This window comes from Sphaeramia orbicularis, chromosome 11 (genome assembly GCF_902148855.1).
Source record: "Sphaeramia orbicularis chromosome 11, fSphaOr1.1, whole genome shotgun sequence".
Lineage (NCBI taxonomy): Eukaryota > Metazoa > Chordata > Actinopteri > Kurtiformes > Apogonidae > Sphaeramia > Sphaeramia orbicularis.
The window spans coordinates 41,538,139-41,565,204 of NC_043967.1; the positions used below are offsets into that span (position 1 = coordinate 41,538,139).

Below are 27,066 nucleotides of genomic sequence, written 5' to 3' on the forward strand. Positions count from 1 at the left end.
GAGACAGTTACATTCAGAGAAAACTCATATCAGTAGAATATCCCACAGTTGTGTAGCTAGAGCATTATTGAGCCCTTCATTAGGGGAATTCTGTACAAAGAGAGATGCGATGGCCGGGAATCGAACCCGGGTCAACTGCTTGGAAGGCAGCTATGCTCACCACTATACCACCATCGCTGATGTTTCACACCACACTGCATGTTTAGAAGATTGTATTATATTGCTATACTACATTTTTTTTTTTTTTTTTTTTAACCTTGGGGTCAGGACCCCACGTGGTGTTGCCTGGAATTCAAATGGGGTCACCTGAAATCTCTAGTAATTGATAAAAAAAAACAAAACAAAAAAAAACCCCAAAACATACTAATAAAACATACAGGGTGGGGAAGCAAAATTTTACAATATTTTGAGGCAGGGATTGAAAGACAGTGTATGACCAATTGGTTTATTGAAAGTCATGAGAATTTATTTGCCACAAGAAAATGTACATAATAGAAAATGTTTTTATTCTATGTGTCCTCCTTCTTTCTCAATAACTGCCTTCACACGCTTCCTGAAACTTTTTTTTTTTAACCTTGGGGTCAGGACCTCACGTGGTGTCGCCTGGAATTCAAATGGGGTCGCCTGAAATTTCCAGTAATTGATTAAAAAAAAAAAAAAGAAAAAAAATGACAACTTAAAAATATATGGTGAGTTGACAGAGACAATCCCAATCCATAAAAGCCATGACAAACTGTGAGTCTGAAACTGCAGCACTGTGGTTCTGTTTATCTGTCAAATGTTCATTGTGGTCGGTTTCAGATGCTGCGGCTCTTTCATAATTCATTGTTTTAGTTCTTGTTTGTTCAGAATTAATTGTCAGCCTTGTAAATCCAAGCTGGACTGACTGTACATATCCTGACCAAGGGAAATAAAATTCTCACTTTGTGCAGTAATCTACACCTGGCTTTTCTGCCTCCATCCATAATAATATACATTACATAGACTAAATGTCCTCTAAAATTAACGTTTATTTGCAACATAGTATAGCAAACTATTACATGATCAAAAACAAATTATTTTAGCAAAAAAATATATCTGTTTTGAATGTCTGGGGTTGCCAGAAATTTGTGATGTTAAAATGGGGTCACGAGTCAAAAAAGGTTGGGAAACAGTGGAGTAAATTCAAAGGGTATTAGATCAAATCAGAAAAAAATGAAGAAAATGTGACTTTTTCAACAAAATAGGTCATTAACTGAACATAAAACAAGTGCCCCCAACCACTGTCATTTGTCAAACTACATGGTGAATCAATGTTGCAGTGTTTCCACATTCACTATGGAGCCTCTGAACGTCCAAATGAGTCATATATGATGACCAGGAAAAGATGAGAAACTACATTTTACCTGAATTATTTACATGCATTAATAGAATTAGTGGATCACAAGTTATTAAAAATTTTAGATTGTTAGATGATTTTGGTCCATGCACTGTAAGCCCAGACTTTGTATTTACTAAAATGCTTTAATTACAATGTACTTAAATGATTTAAGTTTTATTGCATTACTATAAAATGTTAAGAATATTCTACTAATTTGTAGACATAGTCGAAAGTATGAAAAAGTTTAAGTTGAATGGATTTAAATCACTCAGTTTTAGTCATGACCACACCTTTTTTATCTTCGCATTGCATTGTGGGTATCGGGCATGTTGTTGAAAATGTGTTATTTTTCTGTGCAGGGGTTCAGTGAGGTTGTGGTGTTAGTGTTAATTATGACTTAATGTGTGTATGGCAGTGTTTATTGGCCTTTTTGTGTTTGTTTTTGTATTTTTGTAGAGCTGCACCATGAGTCAGAGCCATAGGACGAACAATGGATTTCTTTTTGCAAAAGATGTCAATTTAAATCAACTTAAAATTGAGTACACTGAAGTAATGATATTAAGTTAATGATTATACGAAGTAATTAACATTGCGACAAATGTTAAGTTAACTTAGTGTGGAATTTAGTGTGTTGTACTTAGTGATGGGACTTTTGGCTCTTTGAAGGGAGTCGTTCAATCAGGAGCCGATCACTGAAAAGAGCCGTTCAAAAGTTTTATGTTTTATGCATTATTTTGAAACACCAATGTTTTAATAACTAAATAGGCTACATGTGATGATTGACATTACATTTTAACCCTTTCATGCATGAATTATGAGAATCTTAGTTGAGTCCCCCCCCCCCCCCGCCCCGAGTGTTTTTACTCCTCTTTAGGCATGAAAAAAACAATGCAATTGAAATTTTTTTATGAACTATTTTTCATGGAGTTACAAAAATGTCCACTCACCTGGACACCATGCGTTTAATTTTTGAAGCAAAAAAAACTATGTATTTAAAACTCATCATCAGAAAGTGATATACTGTGTGAAAACTATGAAATAAAAACATTTTTCATGCTGCTAATCTGATGTTTTCTCACATTTTAACACACTCTAATACTAGTTATTACTAACTTAATGCAGACGATATGCAAAAAAAAAAAAAAAAAAAAAAATTTGATGAAGAAAACTGTTAATTACAGTCTAATAACAATTAGCAATTGATTTAACACATGTTAGTGCAGATCAGGTTTATCAAAAACAGCAAAGTTACAGTAATGGAATGAATTACAGTTTATGAGATGATGCATAAGCGTCCACTATGTCGACTCGTATGGAACTAAAACAACAAAACCCATGAATTTACAAGAGAACAGCTGTAGAATAACTGTCCACTGTAGTGACCACTGTGCATGAAAGGGTTAAAGGTGTTTAATATGCGCGACAGTAAATATTATCTTACTGTAAAAAAGAATAGTTAGTTAAAATGTGTGGGCTAAATATGTAACATGAGAGGTGACATTAGGCAAATGCTGGAATTTGACAAAAAAACATCACGGTTGACCAGTCTTCCAGCTCCGCCTCCTCGAGTATGCTCATCTCACGCTTCAAACTGTTGTTTTTGCTAACTTCTTGCCATGAGACATGCGCAGTGAGCAAGCACTCTTTTTATTCTGCTCGAACATTCTCCTACTGCCCAATGCCTCCCTAGTGACGCTAAATTGACAGGAAATCAGACACTCCCTCCTTAAAAATTTTAAAAAAACAACAAAAAAAAAAAAAATGAACAGCTCTTTACAAAGACTCGGTTCCCATCGTTCATTTCAAAGAGCCATTCACAAGATTCGATTCGTTCGTGTACGTCACATCACTAGTTGTACTTAAAATAGCAATTCCATTTAAATCAAGCATTTCAGTTTAATACGCTCAAGTTTTCATTACTCATTACTTAAGTTTTTTAGGCAACCGGTTTACTCAAATTTTTTAAGCAAACTCAACTTATCCGATCTTACAGTGTAGTGTGGTGGATGTTTGGGTCTTTATTGGCTAATTAAACATATGATTATATATACGATAAGTGAAACATTTATTGCTGATGTTGTTCCAAATGGCCCCTGCTTCGATGTCTTTACTGTAACTAAACATGTATTTTCAGGAGGTTTTCCTCTTTTGGACAGTGTGTGTGATTGTAAATGATCTGCTCTGTGTTTTTAGGTGATGGTGGGAAACGCGCCCTGTCATGTGATCAACAGCTCTTATTCTGAAATCAACTGCCGTCTCAGTGTCGACAGCGGGCTTCCCATCGGCCTCGCACACCCCGTTACCCTCAGAGTTAACAACGTCGGTGACGCCATCATCGCCGTGCAGGAGGAGCTCCACCGCCGTTTCGTTGTGCTGCCTGTGGTCGACTCAGTGTCGCCTCCTATTGGTAGTCCCACCGGCCACACCAGGGTCCACATCCACGGCTCCGGCTTCTCAGCGGGAGACGTGACTGTAGCTGACGAGCCCTGCGACGTCATCTCGGTTAATTATACGAACATTATTTGTGACACGTCCCCATCTCAGCCCACTGTCGGTGATGCCGTCTTCCATTCGGGCCGAATCCAAAGCTCCTGTCACTCCAACTGCTCCTTCCGTTACTCCTCCTCCGTCACTCCTACGCTCACCAGCATCTCCCCCGATACAGTCAACGGGTCAGGTCCTGTAACCATCACAGGAACAGGGTTTGGTAGTGAAGTAGATGATGTAGAAGTTTTTGCCGGTGCTACAGAGCTGCAGGTTATACATTCAACCGACCACAACCTGACAGTCAGCGTAGACGATCTACCTGCAGGCACACACATGGTCACAGTGATAGTGAGAAGCAAAGGCCTCGCTTCAGGTGCTGTTAACCTGGAAAGCGTCCCTTACGCCACCCTGAGTCCAGATGTGGGCAGTCTGGCAGGAGGAACACCTCTTGTTTTGACAGGAAATGGCTTTGCTCCAGGAAACACAAGCGTAATGGTCGGTGGGCAACCCTGCAGGATTCAGGAGGTGACGTCCAGTTGGGTTCGATGCCTGACACCTCCAAACAGCGAGGGCGTGGTCACCGTCAACGCCCAGGTCTTCTCTGTGTCTTACCCTCCTCTGAACTTCAACTACTCAGCAGCTCATACTCCAGTCGTCAGCTCCGTCAGCCCCTCCACTGGTAATCATGCTCCTCTACATCCTGTACGCGGCAGAGTACAGCTAGAAAATGAGCAAAGTCATCGTAAAGAGAACAGGAGAATTTCACTTTTAAGACAAGATTTGTACAACATGTGAAATATCTCATCTATGATGCACTGCTGTGAATTAAACTACTGGTTTAATCCAGTTTATAAAGTAGTTAAAATGAGCTCAACATTGAACAAGTACAGACATAACATGCATGATGTACATTAATGCTGCAGTAAAATGAATCATATATATGATGTAAAATAACCCAAGATGTTGTAAACAGACTATAAACAAGTACCTGAATGAAAAAAAAAGATTTATAAAGAAAAGCAAATGTAATATGTCAATATTATTTACATTCAGTATATGCATTTATTTATTTGCCTTTGCAATAAAAAAACAATTCTACCATTGTAAAGGGGTGGTATTCCATGGAAAAAGTATGATATTATATTTTCTAATGTCAAAGTAGTACCATGCATAATCTTTGGAACACAAGTTGGGTGTATATTATTCGATTTTTTTTATTTTATTTTATTTTACCTTTATTTAACCAGGAAAACCTCTTTGAGATTAAAAATCTCTTTTTCAAGAGTGTCCTGGCCCAGACGGGCAGCAGTACATTAAATAGTTACAGACACAGACTTTCACACATAAAATGAATACATAAAAAAACACATAGTCAAGTCAAACCTTCCAAAGTCAACTTTGCAAAAAAAAAAGTGCCATAATGTAATAATAATAATAATAATAATAATAATAATAATAATAATAATAATAATAATAACAAGAAAAGCACTCAGAGAGCGCAGACCTCCGCCAAGACAGATCTGCCCCCCCCCCCCCCCCCATGTTTGTTTGTTTGTATGTTAGCAAGATAACTCAAAAAGTTATGGATGGATTTTCATGACATTTTCAGGAAATGTTGATAGTGGCACAAGGAAGAAATGATTAAATTTCGGTGGTGATCAGGGGTGGGGGGTCCCACAGGGGGGCCCCACTGATCGGCCCTGGCGGAGGTCTGCACTGTCTTTTCTAGAAAAGCACTCGGAGAGCGCAGACCTCCGCCAGGGCCGATCAGTGGGGCTCCCCTGTGGGACCCCCCACCCCTGATGGGGCAAAGCAAAGCGATCACAATACCTCCTGGTGGAGGTAATAACAATAATAATAGTGGATTAGATTTATATAGCACTTTTCTATGAACGCATACTCAAAGCGTATAAAGTGGATCCATTATTCATTCACTACATACCGTAATCTCATAAATAACCCCTTCACCACATAATGTAGTGGATTATTGTAGAATTCTTTAGTGTTCTACAGCAGCAGCATTCCGTTTGGCTCTAGTTTTGGAGTATTTTCTCTTTTTCACTGTAGCTTTAGTATGTTTTGTATCTGTAATGATCCTAATACTTTGTACGAACCCTCACATTTCAGTAAGAAATGTAACTCACTGTTATAAAATGGGACTGTCCCTTCTGTTACTTACAGCGATACAGTATTAAGTAACAACCGCCGTGTCTGACTCAGCGTATGTTACACCCATCTCATCTTGTGTAACCTTCACCTCATCCTCCGTCTCTGTGTGTGTGTTTTTGCCCACAGGGCCGAGCCGTTCTCTCATCACAGTGACCGGTTCAGGATTTGGCACCGACCCACAGCTCGTCTCCATCACCATAAACCATGAGCCCTGCAACGTCTCCTCAGTCAGTGACACGCAGGTCCAGTGTACTGTAGGAGAAAACCCAGGAGGGACGTACCCAGTCATGCTTCAGCACCAGGTCAAAGGTTACGCCCAGTCCAGTGTTGATTTCACCTATGAGCTGACTCTCAGCGGTGCACAGCCCAATGAGGGTAAGCAAGTGCAAAGTCAAAGCTGAAATAAACTGTTGTACCTGTGTTTACCTGTTCTTACTCTACCGGGTGTATCAGAAAAAGCAGACTCAACATAAAACCAAAATGCAAAGACATTTTGAAAATCTGGTCATATGTGTTTATTGACCATATAATTGATTGACACCAGTGTCCTGGGTCAGTTTTTACGCTAAAGTGAACAATGCTAATTTGAATTCTGCAAAATAAAAGACTTCTGCACACAGAAGTGTAAGGGTTAATATGAGATCTGTCACCATGGAGGATGGATGACAAGTTCCATTGGTCTTTTACTTGCATACATGAACCAGGAAAAAAATAATTACATGTTAACCCCCTTGTCTTTGATACATTTATTTGTCTATTTGGACCCTAATAGTTCATAAAATTTGAATTTCAACCCTCCAGGTGCTGCAAAGCTACCTTTATATTCATTTTGGATTTCTACGACCTGTTTTAATTCCTTTTTTGTTTGTTTCGTCTATAACTAGTTACGTCACGACATTTGCACATATAAGGTCAAGACTTCCGACGAACATTTCTCCGAGTACGACATAATTGTTTATCAGCAGTAGTGGTTGTAGTAAAAACTGAAAATATGCCCAAATTTCGAGCCAATTACCTAAAATGTTCAGTTGTTGGTTGTATTAACAAACACAAAGCGCTGTCAACAACCTGGAGGGGGCGGGGCGTGAAGTGGCTCATTTGCATTTAAAGGGCCAGCCTTCAAAACGACCTTTCTGGTGTCATTACTCAGTAATAGGGTTGAAGATGGACCTGTGGAGTTGAATTAATGAAGAATTCAGACCCAAGCAGAGCATTTACAGTTTATGTAGACCACAGGGAAATGTTTGAAAATGCATAATTCCATTAAAAAAAAAAAAAAATCACTCCTTTAATACTTATCCTTGTATAAATTTCAGAGCAAAATATTATATTAGATTTGTCTTTGGGTTTGAGTCTTTTTCAGATATCTCCAAAACTGTTTGTGATAAACTGAGGGATGATTTTAGGGATGGATAAAATTCCTCCCCCATCTTAAAACAAAATAAATTCTTTAAAACATTCCTGGATTACCTAGAAATAGCATTGTAACAAAGCTGCAAATAGGTCTGTTGTTATGAGCTCAGGAAACTAAATATTGAGATGGGCGTCACATGACAGTGATGATACAAACATGATGATCTTAGATGATATGATGCATTTTTGTGGATTCGATTACCACCAGTTTATGAAGTAGAACAAATGAGCTCAACCTTGAACACCTACAGCCATTTCAGCAGTAAATTGAATCCAAAAAATAAAAAATAGAATGACACACTGCTTTATTTTCCACAGACGCATAAATGCTAAATACATTTGCAAAACAAAAATCTTCTCTATCTAATACTTGACAATAAAACACCACAGGATGCATATTTTTTTTGTAATATTCATATTATTGTGCAGTTTAATGTTTTTTTTTCTTCTAATATGTTTCAGGTAGTTTTGGTGGTGGTGCTCTTCTGTCCATCCAGGGTTCTGGTTTTGACCCGTACCACTCCACTGTGCTTATCTGTGACGAGGAATGTGAAGTCGACAGAGAAATGTCAACATCAACCCATCTGTACTGCATGTCTCCGATGAACAGCGGTATGTTTCTAGATCCTTTACAAAATATATACATGTATATTTATGTACTGCAGGAAAACTAGGCTGTATGTTTAGTAAAAGAATGGCTATTTTGACTGCGTTTGAGAATTAAAAACTTTTTAATGATCAGAGACAGCGGATACAACAGTTTGTTACAAGTGTTTGACATATTTATTTGATTATTCCATATAATAAGTATAATAACAATTAAAATCAGTTTAACTGTTGTGAATTGTAGAAGCATGAAAAGGAGATTTTGTTGGTTTATTTTGAAGTGATAGTTAAATTGCAATTTCAAATGTATACTTCTGCTTTAATTTCAGAAATGGCAAAATTACTTTATTTATAAAGTAGTGGATTGTTAAAGTGGATTAGTAAAAAAAAAAAATGAATGGATGGATGGATGGATGGATAGATGAATGGATGGATGAACGAACGGATGGATAGATGAATGAGTGTATGGATGGATGAATAGATGGATGAATAGGTGGATGAATAGATGGATGAATAGGTAGATGAATAGATGGATAGATGAATGTGTGTATGGATGGATAGATGAACGGATGGATGGATGGACGGATGATAGATGAATGAGTGTATGGATGGATGGATGAATAGATGGATGAATAGATGGATAGATGAATGAGTGTATGGATGGATGGATGGATGAACGGATGGATGGATGAATGAGTGTATGGATGGAGGGATGGATGGATGAATAGATGGATGAATAGATGGATAGATGAATGAGTGTATGGATGGATGGATGGATGAATAGGTGGATGAATAGATAGATAGATGAATGAGTGGATGGATGGATGGATGAACGGATGGATGGATGAATGAATGGATGGATGGATGGATGAACAGATGGATAGATGAATGAGTGTATGGATGGATGGATGGATGGTTGAATAGATCGATGAATAGATGGATAGATGAAAGAGTGAATGGGTGGATGGATGGATGAATGTATGGATGGATGAGTGTATGGGTGGATGAACGGATGGATGGATGGATGGATAATACTAAAAATCCCCTATGAATCATGTATTAATAATGGCTTGATTTTACACATTACCTCTGATGCTGAATACACACAAAAACAGAATGTCAGTCATATGAATATAAATAAATACTGTATTATATTTATTATGGAAAGTCGCTGGTGAAGTTTAGGTATTTTTTCATCCATTTGTCGTCGGTTGTGACTCAGCAGTCCTGTCGAACTTGAACTTTAAATGCACTAATGAAGACACTGAGGAATGCTGTCAAGTGTTTGTCTGTGAAGTAAATGACAGACAGACAATAGAGATAGGACAGGGGTGATGGATGACGGCACATTTTAGTCTGGTTAGAGACTCTGTGAACATGTTTGTTTTGTGTCTGTCTGTCTGTCTGTCTGTCTCTCCTATTAGGTAACACATCCGAGGTCAGTTGCACAGTTGCCGTCTTTAACCCTCTGGATGCCGTCAACGTATCCGATGGCTTCACCTACAAATCCCAGCTCACTCCTGTGATCACTGGGGTTTCTCCACGCAGAGGAGGCACCGCTGGAGGCACCCGGCTCACCATCAGCGGCTCCGGTTTCAGGTAAAAACCTCCGCAGATGACTCAGTGCACGGCCACTCCCTGATTACGGACCATTGGTAAAGAATTAACTGCTCAACTTGCATAATACAATCGCCTTTTACAGTGTCATCTTATCTTATCTTTTTTGTTTTTGTTTTTACCTCTGGCACTCAGTAATTTCCAGATTGAACTGATATTTTTGACAGTTTTATTTAAAGACGCAGGAGGCAGAGATTGAGCGGGAGGTGTAGGTGGAGGTGGGTGGGGTGATGTCTCAAATTCAAGTACGCATCTTTTTTCCGCAGCCCTATCCCTGTCTAACCCCTGGCCTTATAAATACATAACACTGGGTTACAAAAAAATGTTTTTTGCAAGTTGTCTAGGTTTTTTCAACTGAATTAGGACCATTTTGCACCGCTAAATCCAAAAATGACATCTGTTTTTCTCAATCAGGTCAGGTGTTTTTTGCTAATTTGATTTTTTTTTGTTTTTTTTAATTCACTTTTTATTGACATTCTATATCAATTTTGACAAAGATATTCATTTTAAATGTCATCAACATTACAGGGTGGGGAAGCAAAATTTACAATATTTTGAGGCAGGGATTGAAAGACAGTGTATGACCAATTAGTTTATTGAAAGTCATGAGAATTCATTTGCCGCAAGAAAATTGACATCATAGAAAATGTTTTTATTCTATGTGTCCTCCTTCTTTCTCAATAACTGCCTTCACACACTTCCTGAAACTTGCGCAAGTGTTCCTCAAATATTGGGGTGACAACTTCTCCCATTCTTCTTTAACAGTATCTTCCAGACTTTCTCGTTATAGTTTTGCTCATAGTCATTCTCTTCTTTCCATTATAAACAGTCTTTATGGACACTCCAACTATTTTTGAAATCTCCTTTGGTGTGACGAGTGCATTCAGCAAATCTCACACTCTTTGACGTTTGCTTTCCTGATTACTCATATGGGCAAAAGTTTCTGAAAAGGTATGGATAATAGTGTTAGGTATGATTATGACATCAATATATGTTTGGTTTCAAAACAACTGACGTAGTGCCTGCTGAGAAAAAACAACTAAATGTTCATTGTAAATTTTGCTTGCCGATATATGTATGTATTAAACTAATTTTAGGTAACATCACATATCTCCTGTCATGGAATTAACACATCATGCCTAATTTTATTGTGATGCCCCATTGGATGTATTCTCAAATGCAACAAGGCTTTCAAAATGTAAACACTGTCTGTGCAAAGAATACATACTTCAACTTAAGTTGTGGAAAAAATGCCATATTTATTTATTTTCTCTCCCTCCCTCCATGAGTCTATTACAGTGTGGCAACTCTACTGTACAATTTTGAAAACTGCACATTTCTTTCAGCTACAAACAATGCTTCATTTACGCGTCGGTAAATGCCGGTGAAATCAAAGCATTATTTTATCGGTTTTAATGATAGGCAAAAAAAACGATAACGATATTCACCGATATTACATTTTTATGCCGATAATATCGGTGGGCTGATATTATCGGACATCCCTAATTTTAACCTACTTTATCTACATGTTGTGACCAAAAATATTGTATAATAAATTGAAAAATTATTCTATTTATTAAAATATTTATGTATTCATTTATTTTGAGCATGCAAAGAAACAAAATAAAGCAAAACAAAGCAAAATAAGACAAAAACAAAATAACATTTAAATGGACAGAATCTATCTTCAAGTACATGCAGGTCTGAATTTTGCATGGTCAAAAAGGAGTAGGAAGAAGTATAAAGTTATTTAATCCTACCCCTCAAGTCCTTTTACACCTTTATCACTAACTTAATACAAGAGTCAAAATATTTTTTTCCTAATTTTAGCATTTAATTATCTGTAAATAAATAAATAATAAAATAATTAAATAATAATAATAATAATAATAATAATAATAATAATAATAATAATAATAATAATAATAAGTTTAAAAAAACACATAACTGTTTTGGAGCTTCAAAAAGTAAACATAGGTTGCAATTCTGAACATATAAATGTAAAATTGAATAGTTGTCAAATTAAAACTCTCATATTTCCAGTTCAGAGAGAGTTTCAATTCTGCGCTTTCAAGTTGCAGCAGCTTTTTTGTTGCGGCACATGGTCTTTTCACACTGGAGGGTTAATAATCTCAAGCCTATTTTCCATTACTTGATGTTTTTATCCAGTTGAGTTGAATTTTCAGTCTCTCAGTACCCGTTTGTTCTCCGTGTTCACTCGCTTTTCCTTCTCTCAGCACAAACATGAACGAAGTCAACGTAACCATCGCCGGATCTGTGTGTGACGTCCAGTCCGCCAACGAGACACAAATCATCTGTGTGACAAACGCCCAGCGCCAGACCCAGGACACCAAAGTCAGAGTCAGCATCGGAAACAGAGGCATCGCCAAAATGGTGAGATTAGTCATTTATTTAATCATTTAAAACCAACACCTCTGTATCTGCAGGTGAAATGATGTAAAATCTACCTACTAGGATTCGGTTCTATTCAACTTATTGCTAAAAATAGTCATTAATATGTAGATTTTGTAATGAAAAGTTGATTTATAAAGACCATGAGTTTGTCGATTAATGTTCAATATCGACCACTTCTCATTCACTTTATATTTACACCTTTAAACCTTATGTTCTGAGGGAAAACTATTATAACAAACACAAGTATTCTGATATCCTCCTGAGACCCAGGACCCAGCAATGCATTTTTATCCTCTGTAGGGGACAAAAGTTTGACAGTTTTACTTAACCTCCTAAAACCCAGGAAATGTCAGCAAAGTAGCAGCTTTTTTTTGTTTTTTTTATTAAATAAGTGCCTATATTGGAAACATCATGATTCAACAGTTTATTCAGATACAGTTTTTTAAATGTTTATGGAATGTCCTTTGTGGTGGACAGTTTTCTTTTCTGTTTTTTTTGTATAAAGTTGTGAAACTCTTGTCCATAAATGTGGACAGAAAACCCACAGCTTCCCAGCCAGGGTCCCATGTGGGTTTGTCCGCAGTTTCCATGGTGACCCCACATGTGTTTGCCCATATCAGAATCAGAATCAGAGACCTGAATATATCATATTATTGACTCTTCACACTACTTTATCCCACAATATTTATCTTTCATGTCGTTTGCACTACTTCTCATATTATTTGCATAACTTAACCCTTTCATGCACGAATTATGAGAACCTTAGTCAAGATTTTTTTTTTCAGTGTTTAGCCATGAAAAAAACAATGCGATCGAGTTTTTTTTTTTTTCCTATGGAGTTACAAAAATATCCATGCATTTAATTTTTGAAGTAAAGAAACGTGTTTAAAACCCAATATCAGAAAGTGATATGAAAACAATGAAATAAAAACATTTTTAATGCTGCTAATCTGATGTCTTCTCACATTTTAACATATTCTAATGCTAGTAATTACTCACTTCATGGAGATAATATGCAAAAAAAAACCTTCTTGTCAAACAAATAACAACTGATTTACACTCAAACATGTTACTGCAGATCAGGTTTATCAAGAACAGCAAAGTTACAGTAATGATCTGAATTTCAGTGTATGGGATGGTGCATAAGCGTCCACTGTGTTGGCTGATGTGGAACTAAAACAACAAAACCCATCAATATACAAGAGAACAGCTGGAGAAGAACTGTCCACTCCAGTGGACAGTGCATGAAAGGGTTAAATTCTATGTTTTACAAATATCTTAGTTTGCAATACTTTTTATTTTTTTAATGTAAATAAAACTTTTTACTGATATTTGTTGTTGTTTTACTGATATTTTTTGCCGGTCTGTAAATTCTTGCACTGAAATGGAGAGCTTTACCTCAGTTTCGCTGTACATGGTACAATGACAATAAAGAGATTCTGATTCTAATTTTGATTCTGATTCCGATATGGGCAAACACACGTGGGGCCACCATGGAAACTTCAGACAAACCCACATGGGACCCTTATATGCAGCCCAATTGTAACCCTTCTGGGGCCCACATGGACATGCTGGATGGGTGGGTCTTAGGAGGTTAGCAAACGCTGTCCATTGCAAAGGATATTCCATTAAAAAAATTAATAATAAAATTAAAAATGATTTTAAAAATGAATCTGAAAAAACTGTTGCTTTATGCAGTTTCCAATCAAGACAATTGTTTAATGTAAAAAAAAAAGCTAAAATTTTCACTTTCTTGGGTCTCAGAAGAATATTAACCCTTTCATGCATAGTGGTCACTACAGTGGACAGTTACTCTACAGCACAGGTGTCAAACATGGGGGGCCAAATCCGGCCCGCCAAAGGGTCCAGTCCGGCCCTTGGGATGAATTTGTGAAATGCAAAAATGACACTAAAATATTACCAATCCTTTTAGTTCAGGTTCCACATTCAGAACAATTCAATCTCAAATGGGCAGGACCAATAAAATACTATCATAATAACATAAAAATAATGATAACTCCAATTTTTTTTTACTTTGTAAATGTAAATGTTTTCATGTATTTACACTGAAACAAAGTATAATTTTGCAAAAAATGTGAATAACCTGAACAAATATGAACAACCTGAAACGTCTTAAGGGAAGTAAGTGTAATTTTAACAAATTTCTGTCTGTTATTAAATGTTTTGTGTGTTTGTAGATCCATTGTGATCTGTAAGTTATAATGTACATGTGGAAATGATAAACTGAGACAAAATATTGTTAAAATTACATTTATTTTTTTAGTTTGTTCATGTTATTCACATTGTTTGAAAGGATAGTTTGTAGATTTAAACCTTTTCGTAATGTAAATTTACTTTTTTCGCTCTTAAACATAGAGAAAAGTTTGGAGTTGACATTATTTATATATTATGTTATTATTTTACTGGTTCAGCCCACTTCAGCTCAAATTTAGCTGAATATGGCCCCTGAACTAAAATGAGTTTGACACCCCTGCTCTACAGCTTTAATCTTCTATATTCATGGGTTTTGTTGTTTTAGTTCCATATCAACCAACACAGTGGACACTTATGCATCATCTCATAAACTGCAATTCATACCATTACTGTAACTTTGCTGTTCTTGATTGGTTCTTGGGTGGAAATCAATTGTTAATATTTATTTTTTGCATATTATCTCCATGAAGTGAGTAATAACTAGTATTAGAATATGTTAAAATGTGAGAAAACATCAGATTAGCTGCATTAAACGTGGTTTCATTTCACTGTTTTCATATCACTTTATGATATTGGGTTTTAAATACATGTTTCTTTGCTTCAAGAATAAAATTCATGGTGTAGCTGAGTGGACATTTTTGTAACTCCATGAAAAACAGGTTGATTTAAAAAAAAAAAATCAATCACATTGTTTTTTTTTTTTTTTTTTTTTTTTTTTTTTTCATGCCTAAAGAGGAATAAAAACACTCAGGAAAAAAAATCTTGATTAAGGTTCTCATAATTCTTGCATGAAAGGGTTAAATACTTTTACTGGGAAAAAAAAGTCAATGCAAAGACAGGGTTTTTTTTTGTTTTTGATTTGCAATTTATTTATTATCCAGTCTGAAGAATGCAAACATTACGTAAAATTATATACTATTGATCATAACATAAACTATTTTTCTATCAGGAGGACCACCACATAAGAGATACAAATTAAAAAACATGAAACCTAAATGACAACTAAGTGTTCTCAAAACTCTGCCTATTATAACACATTACAGTAGGATACATGCTTTGTTATTGTAATGTTTACATGCAGAGGTATTTCACACAGAAACTAGAACTGAAAAGATGCGGTTTATATTATAGATGGATTTTTAAAACCGTTTTCTCCATAAAAGAGACTTCAATTTCATCTCAAAGTAGCTACGTAGTCATAAATAAACCAGAGGATTTAATACATGTAGATGACACATTAACATGAAAATCCATTTGATTCAAATCATGCGATGATCCTGAAGATTCACAGCTGAAATGATACGCTTGCATGCACTGATTTCTTCATATTTGTCCTTTTTTTTCTCTTTAGGATGATGCAGATTTCTCCTACGTTGACGTGTGGTCGTCCAGGTTCACATGGGGGGGTCTGGATCCACCAGGGGAGGGCATGTTTGCCGTCATCACTAAAGGCCAGACCATCCTGCTGGACACTGACACCGCTGTATTAAAAATGCTCCTCATTCAAGGTACAAACAGGGATTATTTCCTTTTGCTTTTACTTTTTACAAAATATTTATACACCAGCCCATTAAGGTTTTATAGGAAAGAATGTTGTTTGTTTTCATGCACAAACATAAGTTGGTCAGAGAACAATCTGATACTCAAAGTGATTTTTGGAGGCAAGATCCTGTGAATTTCAACTATAAAAGGAATAACAGCCAGACAACTCCAAAATATACAAACATTTCTAATCATCAGATTTTTCATTCAGATTTTTTTTTTTTTAATTAACTTTTTATTTAGATTTTTGCATAATATAAAACAGAACAAAACATCTGGGACAAGACATAAATAAAAAATAAAATAAAATAAAATAAATAAATTACACCACATAGTATTATTATTGTTACAGATATTATACTACATCTATAGATACATTGCCAAGTATCGAAATATTCATACATTTGTATACTTATGCACACATCTATATAAATACAAAACACCTCATGTCAGGGCTTATAGGAGCAATTCTCGTCAACAACCCAAAAAGTTTAATTATACAAATAGTCTTCGACCATGTGCCATCTCCGCTTAAAAATATCTATTTTCATTTGTAATGATGCGGTCATTCTTTCCATAGTGTACACTCGTTTCAGTCTTTGTTTCCATTCTATTACCGTTGGTGATTTGACACTCTTCCAATTTACTGTTACTATTTTTTTTAGCAATCAGTAGTAAAATATGTAAAATATATCTCTGCTCTGCATTAAAATCATTGACCGGTATGACTCCAAGTAAATAGAACAAAACATTTGAAGGGACTTCTCTTTTTACAATTCTTTCAATTTCTTCTTTGATATTTTTCTAGTATATAAACAGATTTTTTTTTTTTTTAAGGAGAAGAACAGTTACCACTGTTAACCCTTAGAGGTCTGAGCCTGTTTTGGCTGTTTTTAAATACTCCTTATTTTGTATATATCACATAAAAAATGTTTGCCATACTGTCGTGTAAAATTTACTGCCACAAGTGGGAGACATCTTTTGGTCCCTTTGACGCTCTTCCACTCTGTACTCTGGCACATTGAATTTATGTACTCCCTAATATATGTAGTGGAGTTTTGTCAAGTAAATGCACACAGTCAAGTCAAAGTCGGAGATCGAGCAGAATTGGAGCCGTATAAAGTGTTTATTCATACAGAAAATAAACATTGAGTTGATATCTGCAGAAACAACTGACTTTTTTCGCTCTAGGACACCATTTTGCGCAAAAATAGGTGGGGTTTTAATAATAGACCTTCCCTTTTTACCATATTTAGAACATTATTCTAGTCGCCTTAGAGCCGCCTTTTTGGCTTTGTACATGATAGAGTCAAATTTTTTCTGGTCTCTATCTAGATTGGACAGCATACATACATATGCAGCTATTTCCCAGTATTAATTTATCATATATAAGTATGTAACTTTATCCTTGAATATGTAAATTATTTCCCAGAATGTCCAAAATTTCCACTCACATGCATTTTTCGTCCACCACGTTTTGAAAACTTTCCATGGGCGCTCTTGTCTTTTTGTAGCGGTTCTCCCAGTAAAAAAAAAATCAGCTACTCTGGTACAATCTTCACAGATTAAATACTTTTGAATACAAATTGAATACTTTTAATTAAAATACTGGTTTCTGACACCACAATACCCTCTCTTTTAAGTTCACCTTTCTGATTGACTAATTCATTTTTTTTTTACTTTAACCTTTTTATCAATGTACTGGGTCCAAAAATCATCAAAATCATCTAATAGGGTTGGAAAAAATATACTATTTAGTACAATAAAAATCAAAAACATGCTCAGTGAACTGTTTTTGGACTTGAAAAAGTCAAACATAGGTTGCGAATATGAAAATATAAAGGTAGAATTTAATATTTTTGTACTGTTAAATATTATATCAATCATATCTTTGGTTTTGCATTGATTAATTAATTAATTAATTAATTAATTAATTAATTAATTAATTAATTTGACAGGGGCAATGCAGTCAAACATAGTTACAAGTTTGCAGCTGAAATGATGCATAAACTAGAAGCACTTGGAGAGCGCCGACCTCCGCCAAGGCAGATCAGTGCCCCAGATTTGGATGAAAATTTCAGGAAATGTTGATACTGGCACAAGGAACAAATGATTAAATTTGATCTGATCTGCCTTGGCGGAGGTCTGCGCTGTCTTTTCTAGAAAAGCGCTCGTAGAGCACAGACCTCCGCCAAGGCAGATCAGATCAAATTTAATCATTTGTTCCTTGTGCCAGTATCAACATTTCCTGAAATTTTCATCCAAATCCATCCATAACTTTTTGAGTTATCTTGCACACAAACAGACAGACAAACGAACACCGACAAAAACATAACCTCCTTGGCAGTAATAAGTCATAAATAAACCAGAGGATTTAATACATGTAAATGAGGCATTAACATGAAAATCAAATTGACTGAAATCATGAGATGATCATGAAGTTTCACAGCTGAAATTATTTGCTTGCATGCGCTGATGTCTTGATCTTTGTCCTTTTCTTTAGAATAATGCAGATTTCTCCTACACTGACTACATACAGAGTTTATAGCTAGTGCTAATTCTCAACTCCAGTCCCTGGTTGTGCTCTTCCACAACATTGCAGTACAATATAAAATATGCATCATTTAACACAATCATACCATGCATAAAAATATAAGATATATATAACATATACATGATCTATCAATATCACACATCTGCACTTTAGAGTGAGATTGACAGCATCATGTGATCTTATCACACCTGCATGGTCCGACTATCCCATTCCAAAAAAAAGTAGCATTCAAATACAGATATAAATAAGAGTATATAAATATCTAAAATCCAAACTTCCACATCTGAATCTGACATTTCAACAAGTTGCCAAACGTCGCAGATAAACCTCGCTGTGTAAGTGATCAACAGTGCCGCTAAATTAAACCCTGTTTGTCATGATCAGGAGGGAAGTTGGTGTTTGATGAGAAGAACATCGAGCTGCAGGCAGAGAACATCCTGATCACAGATGGCGGTGTGCTGGAGATCGGCACCGAGGAGAAGCCGTTCCAACACAAAGCCATCATTACTCTTCATGGAAACGCACGCTCAAAAGAACTTCCTGTTTATGGCACCAAGACGCTGGCTGTCAGAGAAGGACTCCTGGACCTGCATGGTACCAACACACACACTCAGTTTCCATTTAAATATATGAAGAAGAAATAAGTAACGCATATTATCGAAACCTTTTCCTTAGTATTTCTTGTATTATTCTACGACCAGAGTTGTAAAGATTTTCACCTTCTAAAGCTTTTACATCTTCTTCCCGAAGAACAAGCAGTAGTATTAGTTCCATTACTTTGCTTTTTTAACTAATATCATGTAACTTTCACCATTAGATTATACAGGTTTATTCAAAAAGAATGAACCAATTTCATGACGCATTGCTTCAGTTCTCAAACATAGTCATGGAATGAGTCAGTGAGCATTTGAAAGACGAATTTTCCACGTTTATGTTCTACTGCTACCCACTAACCTCGATGACCTTAACCCTTTCATGCATGAATTATGAGAACCTAATCAAGATTTTTTTCCTAAGTTTTTATTCCTATTTAGGCATGAAAAAAACTATGCAACTTTTTTTTTTTTTTTATGAACCTATTTTTCATGGAGTTGCAAAAATTTCCACTCAGCTGGACATCATGCGTTTAATTTTTGAAGCAAAGAAACATGTATTTACTGACATACTGTGTGAAAACTATGAACATTTTTTTTTTTTTAAATGCTGCTAATCTGATGTTTTCTGATGTCACATTTGAACATACTCTAATTCTAGTTATTAATCACTTTATGGAGATAATACGCAAAAAAAACAAGTTTTTGTTTAAAAAAAAAAAACCTGTTAAATACAGTCTAATAACAATAACAAGCAATTGATTTACACTAAAACATGTTAGTGCAGATGAGGTTTATCAAGAACGGTAACGTTACAGTAATGGTATGAATGTCAGTGTATGGGATGATCCACTGTGTTGGCTGATATGGAACTAAAACAATAAAATCCATGAATATACAAAAGAACAGCTTTGAATAACTATCCACTGTAGTGACCACTATGCAGGAAAGGGTTAAACATCGAATAACAACAGCGATTGACTCATTGGACCGTGATATGCAGATACGCATCTGATAGGAATTCTCTTATCAAATTGATGTTGTCTGTGCTGCAGGTGGTGGACACATTGAACACCTTTAAGACAGGAAATAAAAGTTGGTTGTGAGTAGAATACTTGTGACTTGGCTGGAGTTTTCTACTGCTTTTCCTTATTAAAATATTGCGTAATGAAATCAGTTCATTCTTTTTGAATAGCCCTGTAAAAGAAACCTAACCGACTCTTAAAAAATATTTAAAAGCCTTATATTTTTTGTGGTTGTTTATAACAGGCTTGATTTTTAACTGTTATCTAATGCTTATGATGTAACTGTAATGTAAAAGTTACCTTAAATGTCAAACAAATGTCAAACATCAGGTAGCAGAAAACTAAAGTCATGACCCAGATATGTCAAACCCCCCCTGATAACATGTCAAAAGTCATATCATTGTGAGCTGTTTGGGAGTAATTTGAGTTTAGTGTCCTGCAGGACTGTTATTCTTAGTGACACTTCACCTGGCCTCCTCAGGTGCATGTCATTGTTGACTCCCTGTGTCCGCAGGTATTCCAGTTCCCGTCCCCTGGACACACCTGGCCCAGACGGCAAACAGCGGCTCCGACACGCTGCATCTGAAGAAGTCGGTGACGTGGAAAACGGGGGATGAGATTGTCATAGCTTCCACCGGCCACAGGTACGTCTTCATTTTAGACACAAACTTGAGTTACGTCCAAATGTTATTTAAAAACCTCTGTGAAAATGAACCATCTCACACCCCTTCAGGCTCAAGTGTAAGCGGTTGTTTCATAACAGCGTCAGGTTGAAAACCCCCCAAGGAGGACGTCAGGATTATACCTGACATCAGCTAAATCCGATAAAGTTACCAAATCTGCAAAGTGGAAATAAATTTGAGCTGTGATTTGAGAAGGAACACACAGAAACACAAAAATATCAGGCCTTAGGGAGGGAGGTGAGAAAAATAACCACAATGGGGGAATATTTATGCAATTTATTCTGTATTTATAGTGATATATACTAAAATCCATGATTCTCTGACACTAGATCTATACTTGATTCTTATTTACATCTATATTCTATTTTAGCAGCTTTGAATACTTTTTAAAAAACTTTTGAAATCTTTTTTGCTCCTTGCATGGCTACATTTTATATGGTATTTCTGTCTATATGAACTTAAGGCAAAAGGTGATTCAGAGGTGTTTTCATTTACAATAACTTGTTGCTATTTATAACTGGAGACACATATTTACAGCAAACAAGATTGATTGATTGATTGACTGATGTATTTATTTCGAATATGAATGTCAAAAAGAAGAAAATAAATAAACAAAACATCTAAACGTAAGACACAAGACATACAATATATATTCAAAAAGGAGTGAGGAGAAGTATAAAATATAAACTCCCACCCCTCCTCCTTAAATAATTAATAACAACGATAACCTTCCTCATCTAAACGTATCTATACTCTATTGCCTGATACTTACTGTAAAATAATTTTGTTTCTGGCTTTCTATCATTATGAACAAATATAATATAATTTACATGAACACATAATTCAATAACACATATATATACTGTATATGTACGTACATATACATACACATGCATATAAATGTTCACATTCTACTTGTGCATCTTTATAACACCCAGTGATACCCAACCCCTCCCTCATCCCCGTACCTCTTACATGGCATTATTCAAGAGGAATAGCATTGATTTCATGAAGCAAAAACTCCATTAACTAGAAAAGCACTCGGAGAGCGTAGACCTCCGCCAAGGCAGATCAGTGATACCCCCCCTCCCCAGTCACCACCAAAATTTAATCATTTATTCCTTGTGCCAGTATCAACATTTCCTGAAATTTTCATTCAAATCCATCCATTACTTTTTGAGTTATCTTGCACACAGACAGACAGACAGACAAACCAACATCGGCAAAAACATAACCTCCTTGGCGAAGGTAACGGCCTGATCACAATCAAGGTGCACAAGTATATTTGCATCAGTTATTAATCAGTATTGCAAAAAGATACCCCCAAAACCATTCCCAAAACGTTTCTTTGGCCATCTTATTACTAGATCTTGCAATCCTCCAAATTTGAAGCAAATCGGATAAAACTGATAAAATGGCGACCCAATGAGCATGAAAACGTGCACAATTTTATTGTTATAAGAGAACAAAATTTACATAATGTTTTGTAACACAATAAATAATTACTACTCACCTCCTGTGTCTTTTTTATTACAAAATACACACATCACATTACTTTTCATTTATTGATCATTTTTGTTGAACAGCTGTTTGATTATTAATTCTTATTTTCAGTATTAAGACAATCAACCATTTTGTTCTGAAAACCCTTCTTATACAGCCCTTTAATTGGAATAATAGAATGGGAACCTGTTATTTCAGTATTATTATGACTAAATATGCACAACTAGACAGATTTTGCTCTGCTCTCTGGCTGCAGAACATTTGGTAACAATGTGTCAAACGGATGTTTACGTCCAACCGCATGTTTTCAATGGTGCGTTGTTCACCAAAATTCCTGTAGTGTCCGTACACCAATATACTTCCATCAATAATATGGCGTATATGCCTTATAGATATATTGTTATAACTTGTTCACAAATGTTTATTTCCTCCTGTACCAGGAAGACTTAGTTACAGATCTAACAGAGATGCGACCATGTGGTAAGCCAGATTTCCATTCCAATCTTGTAGAGTCCGTACACCAAGTAGTGTCCGTACACCATATTCAAAATATGTGGGTCTGATTTTATTGTTTCTGTCAATATATGGAATTTTTCAGCATGCATGCTTTGGACACATCTATGCAGTAAACAATGCATGATTATCCTGAGTGCTGAAACATTTGTATATCTTTGTAGGCATTAAATATGGAGGCTATTAGGCCTGAGTGTCCGTACACCCAATAATTTCTGATTTGACAGGGGTACAAGCCTGTGAAAGTTTTAGTAGACACCATAATACAAAAATATTTTGGACTTTAAAAGAGAAATATCAGACAAATAAAATGGCCTGTCTGATTTTTTGATAGAGCATTATTATTTTTTATCTATCTGTGGACCCTTCCTGTTACCCTTGATTGTGATCAGGCCGTAATTATTTAATTTGATGTTTTACCAAGCAGCAGCTGGAGCTGTAATCTCCAGTATTATGTGTTTATAGTGTATTTTTTGACTTTGCAGACATAGTCAGAGAGAGAACGAGGTGAGGACGATCGCCTCAGTGTCCGCTGACGGCATGACCCTGACCCTGACCACACCGCTGAACTACACTCACCTGGGGGTGTCCGTCACACTGCATGACGGGACGGTGTTCGAAGGCCGAGCCGAGGTGGGACTGCTGACCCGGAACGTCGTAGTACGAGGATCTCAACATCTAGAATGGAACGATAAGATTGAAGCCTGTGAAGATGGTTTCAACACAGGTACGTCATCTACACTGAACAAAAATATAAACGCACCACTTTTGTTTTTGCTCCCATTTTTCATGAGCTGAACTCAAAGATCTAAAACTTTTTCTATGTACACAAAAGGCCTATTTCTCTCAAATATTGTTCATAAATTTGTCTAAATCTGTGTTAGTGAGCACTTCTCCTTTGTCCTTTGCTGAGATAATCCATCCACCTCACAGGTGTGGCATATCCAGATGCTGATTAGACAGCAGGATTATTGCACAGGTGTGACTTAGGCTGGCCACAGTAAAAGGCCACTCTAAAATGTGCACTTTTACTGTATTGGGTGGTCCAGGGGGGTCAGAAAACCAGTCAGTATTTGGTGTGACCACCATTTTCCTCGCACAGTCTTCTTCATGAATTCTCTGAAACAGCTTTGGAGATGGCTTATGGTAGAGAAATGAACATTCAATTCACAGGCAAAAGCTCTGGTGGAGATTCCTGAAGTCAGCATGCCGATTGCATATTCCCTCAAAACTTGTGACATCTGTGGCATTGTGCTGTGTGATAAAACTGCACATTTTGGAGTGGCCTTTTATTGTGGCCAGCCTAAGGCACACCTGTGCAAAAATCATGCTGTCTAATCAGCATCTTGATATGCCACACCTGTGAGGTGGATGGATTATCTCAGCAAAGAAGAAGTGTTCACTAACACAAATTTAGACAGATTTGTGAACAATATTTGAGAGAAATAAACCTTGTGTGTACACAGAAAAAGTTTTAGATCTTTCAGTTCAGCTCATGAAAAATGGGAGCAAAAACAAAAGTCGTGCATTTATATTTTTGTTCAGTGTAAATATTTTTAGTGTCTTCACTGACCAACGTAAATCGTGTGTCGATGAGGTTTGAGGTGATAAAATTGTACGTCAGGTTTATCTTTAGTGTATTTAACTGTAGCTATGATTAAAAAAGCTAAACCTGAGCATTATCTACAACTTTATGTCATTCAAAATTTTGCAATAAGTTGCCCCATTTTTGCTGCTGTATGACTTTTTTGCAATATACTTTGTTATAATTTCATTTCATATATACATTGTGAATTTGATTATTTAATTTAAAGTAGTTTAAGTCAGATATTAAGTAGTTTTGGTTGGGGGTTGAGGCCAAATACTGTAGTTTCCTATGACTGAAATACATCAGTGGTAAAAGTTGTTTATCTATCATAAACTATTGCATGTCTTAGTAAATGTCTTGAAAGATTTTTTTGTTCAAGTCTTTGTATTTTATTTGAAAAAATTGTAATGCATATCAAATAAATAAAAAGTACAATTAACATGCCTGCGTTAAAACAACTTGGTAGAAACAGAGAAGAGTATGTTACTATAAGCCAAGATTGTCCAACATATGGCCTGTGGGCCCAAACTGGTCCACCAAGGGGTCCAATTGGGACCGTGGGGTGAATATGTGAAATGCAAAAATTACACTGAAGAAATTAACAATCAAGAATGTTAAAATCATTGTAGTTCAGGGGCCACATACAGACTAATTCTATCTAATGTGTGTCAGACCAGTAAAATAAAAACATAATAACCTATAAATAATAACTGTAATGACAAATGTAAAAAAAAAAAAAAAGTAAAATTACATGAAATTTTTTTACATTTACAAATTTTCCTTTCACAAAAAATGTGATCAACCTGAACAAATATGAACAACGTAAAATGTCTTATGAGAAGTAAGTGTAATTTTAACAGGATTATGCCTTTTTGCTAAATGTTTGTGTCTTTGTAAATCCATTGTGAGGTTTAAGTTGTAATGCACATGTGTAGATGAGAAGCTGAGGTATGATAGTGTTAAAATTGTACTTATTTTTCTTAAGAAATTTGAGGTTTGTGGTTGTTCATGTTTTTCACATTTTTCAAAAGGGTAGTTTATTATATATGTAAACAATCTCATAATGTAATTTACTTTTTTCACTGTTATTATTTTACTGGCCTGACTCACTTTAGATCATATTGGGGTGTGTGTCTCCTGAACTAAAAGGAGTTTGCCACCACTGCTGTTCGCTGTATGTTGATTTATCTACTTTTGTTCCTATATTGTGCCTTTTAACTTACGCTTACAGTGCACCCAATATTAACATGCATCTGTTGTGTTACCTTTAGGTGAATTTGTAACACAGACCTGTTTCCAAGGACGTTTCGGAGAGGACGTCTTCAGCGACCAGTTTGGAGCCTGCATCATGATGCATGCTCCCAGGCCGAATGAGAATCTTGCTAAAGCCAGAATCGAACATGTCGAGGTGAAATACAAGCTCTGAACTTACACTTCCTCACATTTCAGAGGCAAATGTTGGACTTTTTACTCCACTACACTTATCTGATACAGTTTTGGTCTCTCTCCTGTTCAGTTAACCCTATAACACCAAACGTATCATATTTGATACATGAGTTTTGAAGCCCTCTACATGATCAGTGTAATATTTTTTGTCCTGAAAAACCTGATGTATACAATTAGATACATGCAATACATGGATAATCCACCAGGGGGGAGGAATTCCTTCACCACAGGCCTTTCCAGTGACACTACAAGACTGTCATTAACCCTTTCATTCGTGAATTATGAGAACCTTAACCAAGATTTTTTTCTTGAGTGATTTTATTCCTCTTTAGGCATTAAAAAAAAATGGGACTGAAATTTTTTTATGAAGCTATTTTCCATGGAGTTGCAAAAATGAAAAAAAATAATGCAAAAATGAAGAAAAAAAAAAAAAAGCTGGACACCATGCAGTTAATTTTTGAAGCAAAGAAACATGTATTTACAGACATACTGTGTGAAAACAATGAAATAAAAACATTTTAATGCTGCTAATCTAATGTTTTGCCACATTTTAACATACTCTGATACTAGTCATTACTCACTTCATGGAGATAATATGCAAAAAAAAACCAGCACATTTTTGTTGTTATTTACAGTCTAATAACAATAACAAACAATTGATTTACACTCAGATCAGGTTTATCAAGAACAGCAAAATCACAGTAATGTCGTCAGTTGCAGTGTATGGGATGATGCATGAGCGTCCAATATGTTGGCTGATATGGAACTAAAACAACAAAATCCATGAATCTACAAGAGAACAGCTGTCCACTGTAGTGTCCACTATGCATGAAAGGGTTAATGAGGAAGGAGGCAGAACTTTGACCATTTTGAAAAGGAATGACCAATTTCTTAGACATATTTGTGCTATATTATGTTTTTGTTTGTTCAAAAATAATAATATTTGAGCATGGAGGCCCAATGTATCAAATATGATACAAAACTGAAACTCATACATGGAAATTGATATTTGAAAAAAAAAAAAAATGGGGGGTTGTTCAGAAAGACCAATAGTTTCAAAGTTTCAAAGAAATGGAATTTTCTGTCAATGATTTAATGGTTCAGGCTTTACAGGGTTAAGACTACGTATCTCTATGTGATTTTAGATATTTGGATTATCTTTTATAAACACATCCAATATAACAAAACTCAACCAGTTCTGTTTTTGATGATAAATTGACTTGTCAGAGATACATGACTCAAAGGTTATGATGAGGATAAAATTGAAGATTGTTTAGAATATGATGTATTGTTGTTGTATAGAATAGTTGAAATGAACTCAACCTCAAACCCGTGTAG

At 35.8% G+C, this 27,066-nt stretch overlaps 1 protein-coding gene and 1 non-coding gene across 2 annotated transcripts in view; one reads left to right on the forward strand and one right to left on the reverse strand.

The window, feature by feature from the left end:
- LOC115428162 (fibrocystin-L-like) overlaps nt 1-27,066 on the forward strand; it is a 79,519-nt gene that overhangs the window by 46,171 nt on the left and 6,282 nt on the right. The window contains exons 18-27 of the mRNA XM_030147009.1: nt 3,554-4,526; nt 6,143-6,391; nt 7,892-8,041; nt 9,460-9,634; nt 11,890-12,046; nt 15,633-15,789; nt 18,762-18,971; nt 20,510-20,639; nt 23,180-23,421; nt 25,554-25,690. Coding sequence (XP_030002869.1) covers nt 3,554-4,526; nt 6,143-6,391; nt 7,892-8,041; nt 9,460-9,634; nt 11,890-12,046; nt 15,633-15,789; nt 18,762-18,971; nt 20,510-20,639; nt 23,180-23,421; nt 25,554-25,690 — 2,580 coding nt within the window. The remainder of the gene's footprint in view (nt 1-3,553; nt 4,527-6,142; nt 6,392-7,891; nt 8,042-9,459; nt 9,635-11,889; nt 12,047-15,632; nt 15,790-18,761; nt 18,972-20,509; nt 20,640-23,179; nt 23,422-25,553; nt 25,691-27,066) is intronic.
- trnag-ucc (transfer RNA glycine (anticodon UCC)) lies at nt 106-177 on the reverse strand. Its single transcript has one exon. It is a non-coding gene; the product is annotated as a tRNA-Gly (tRNA).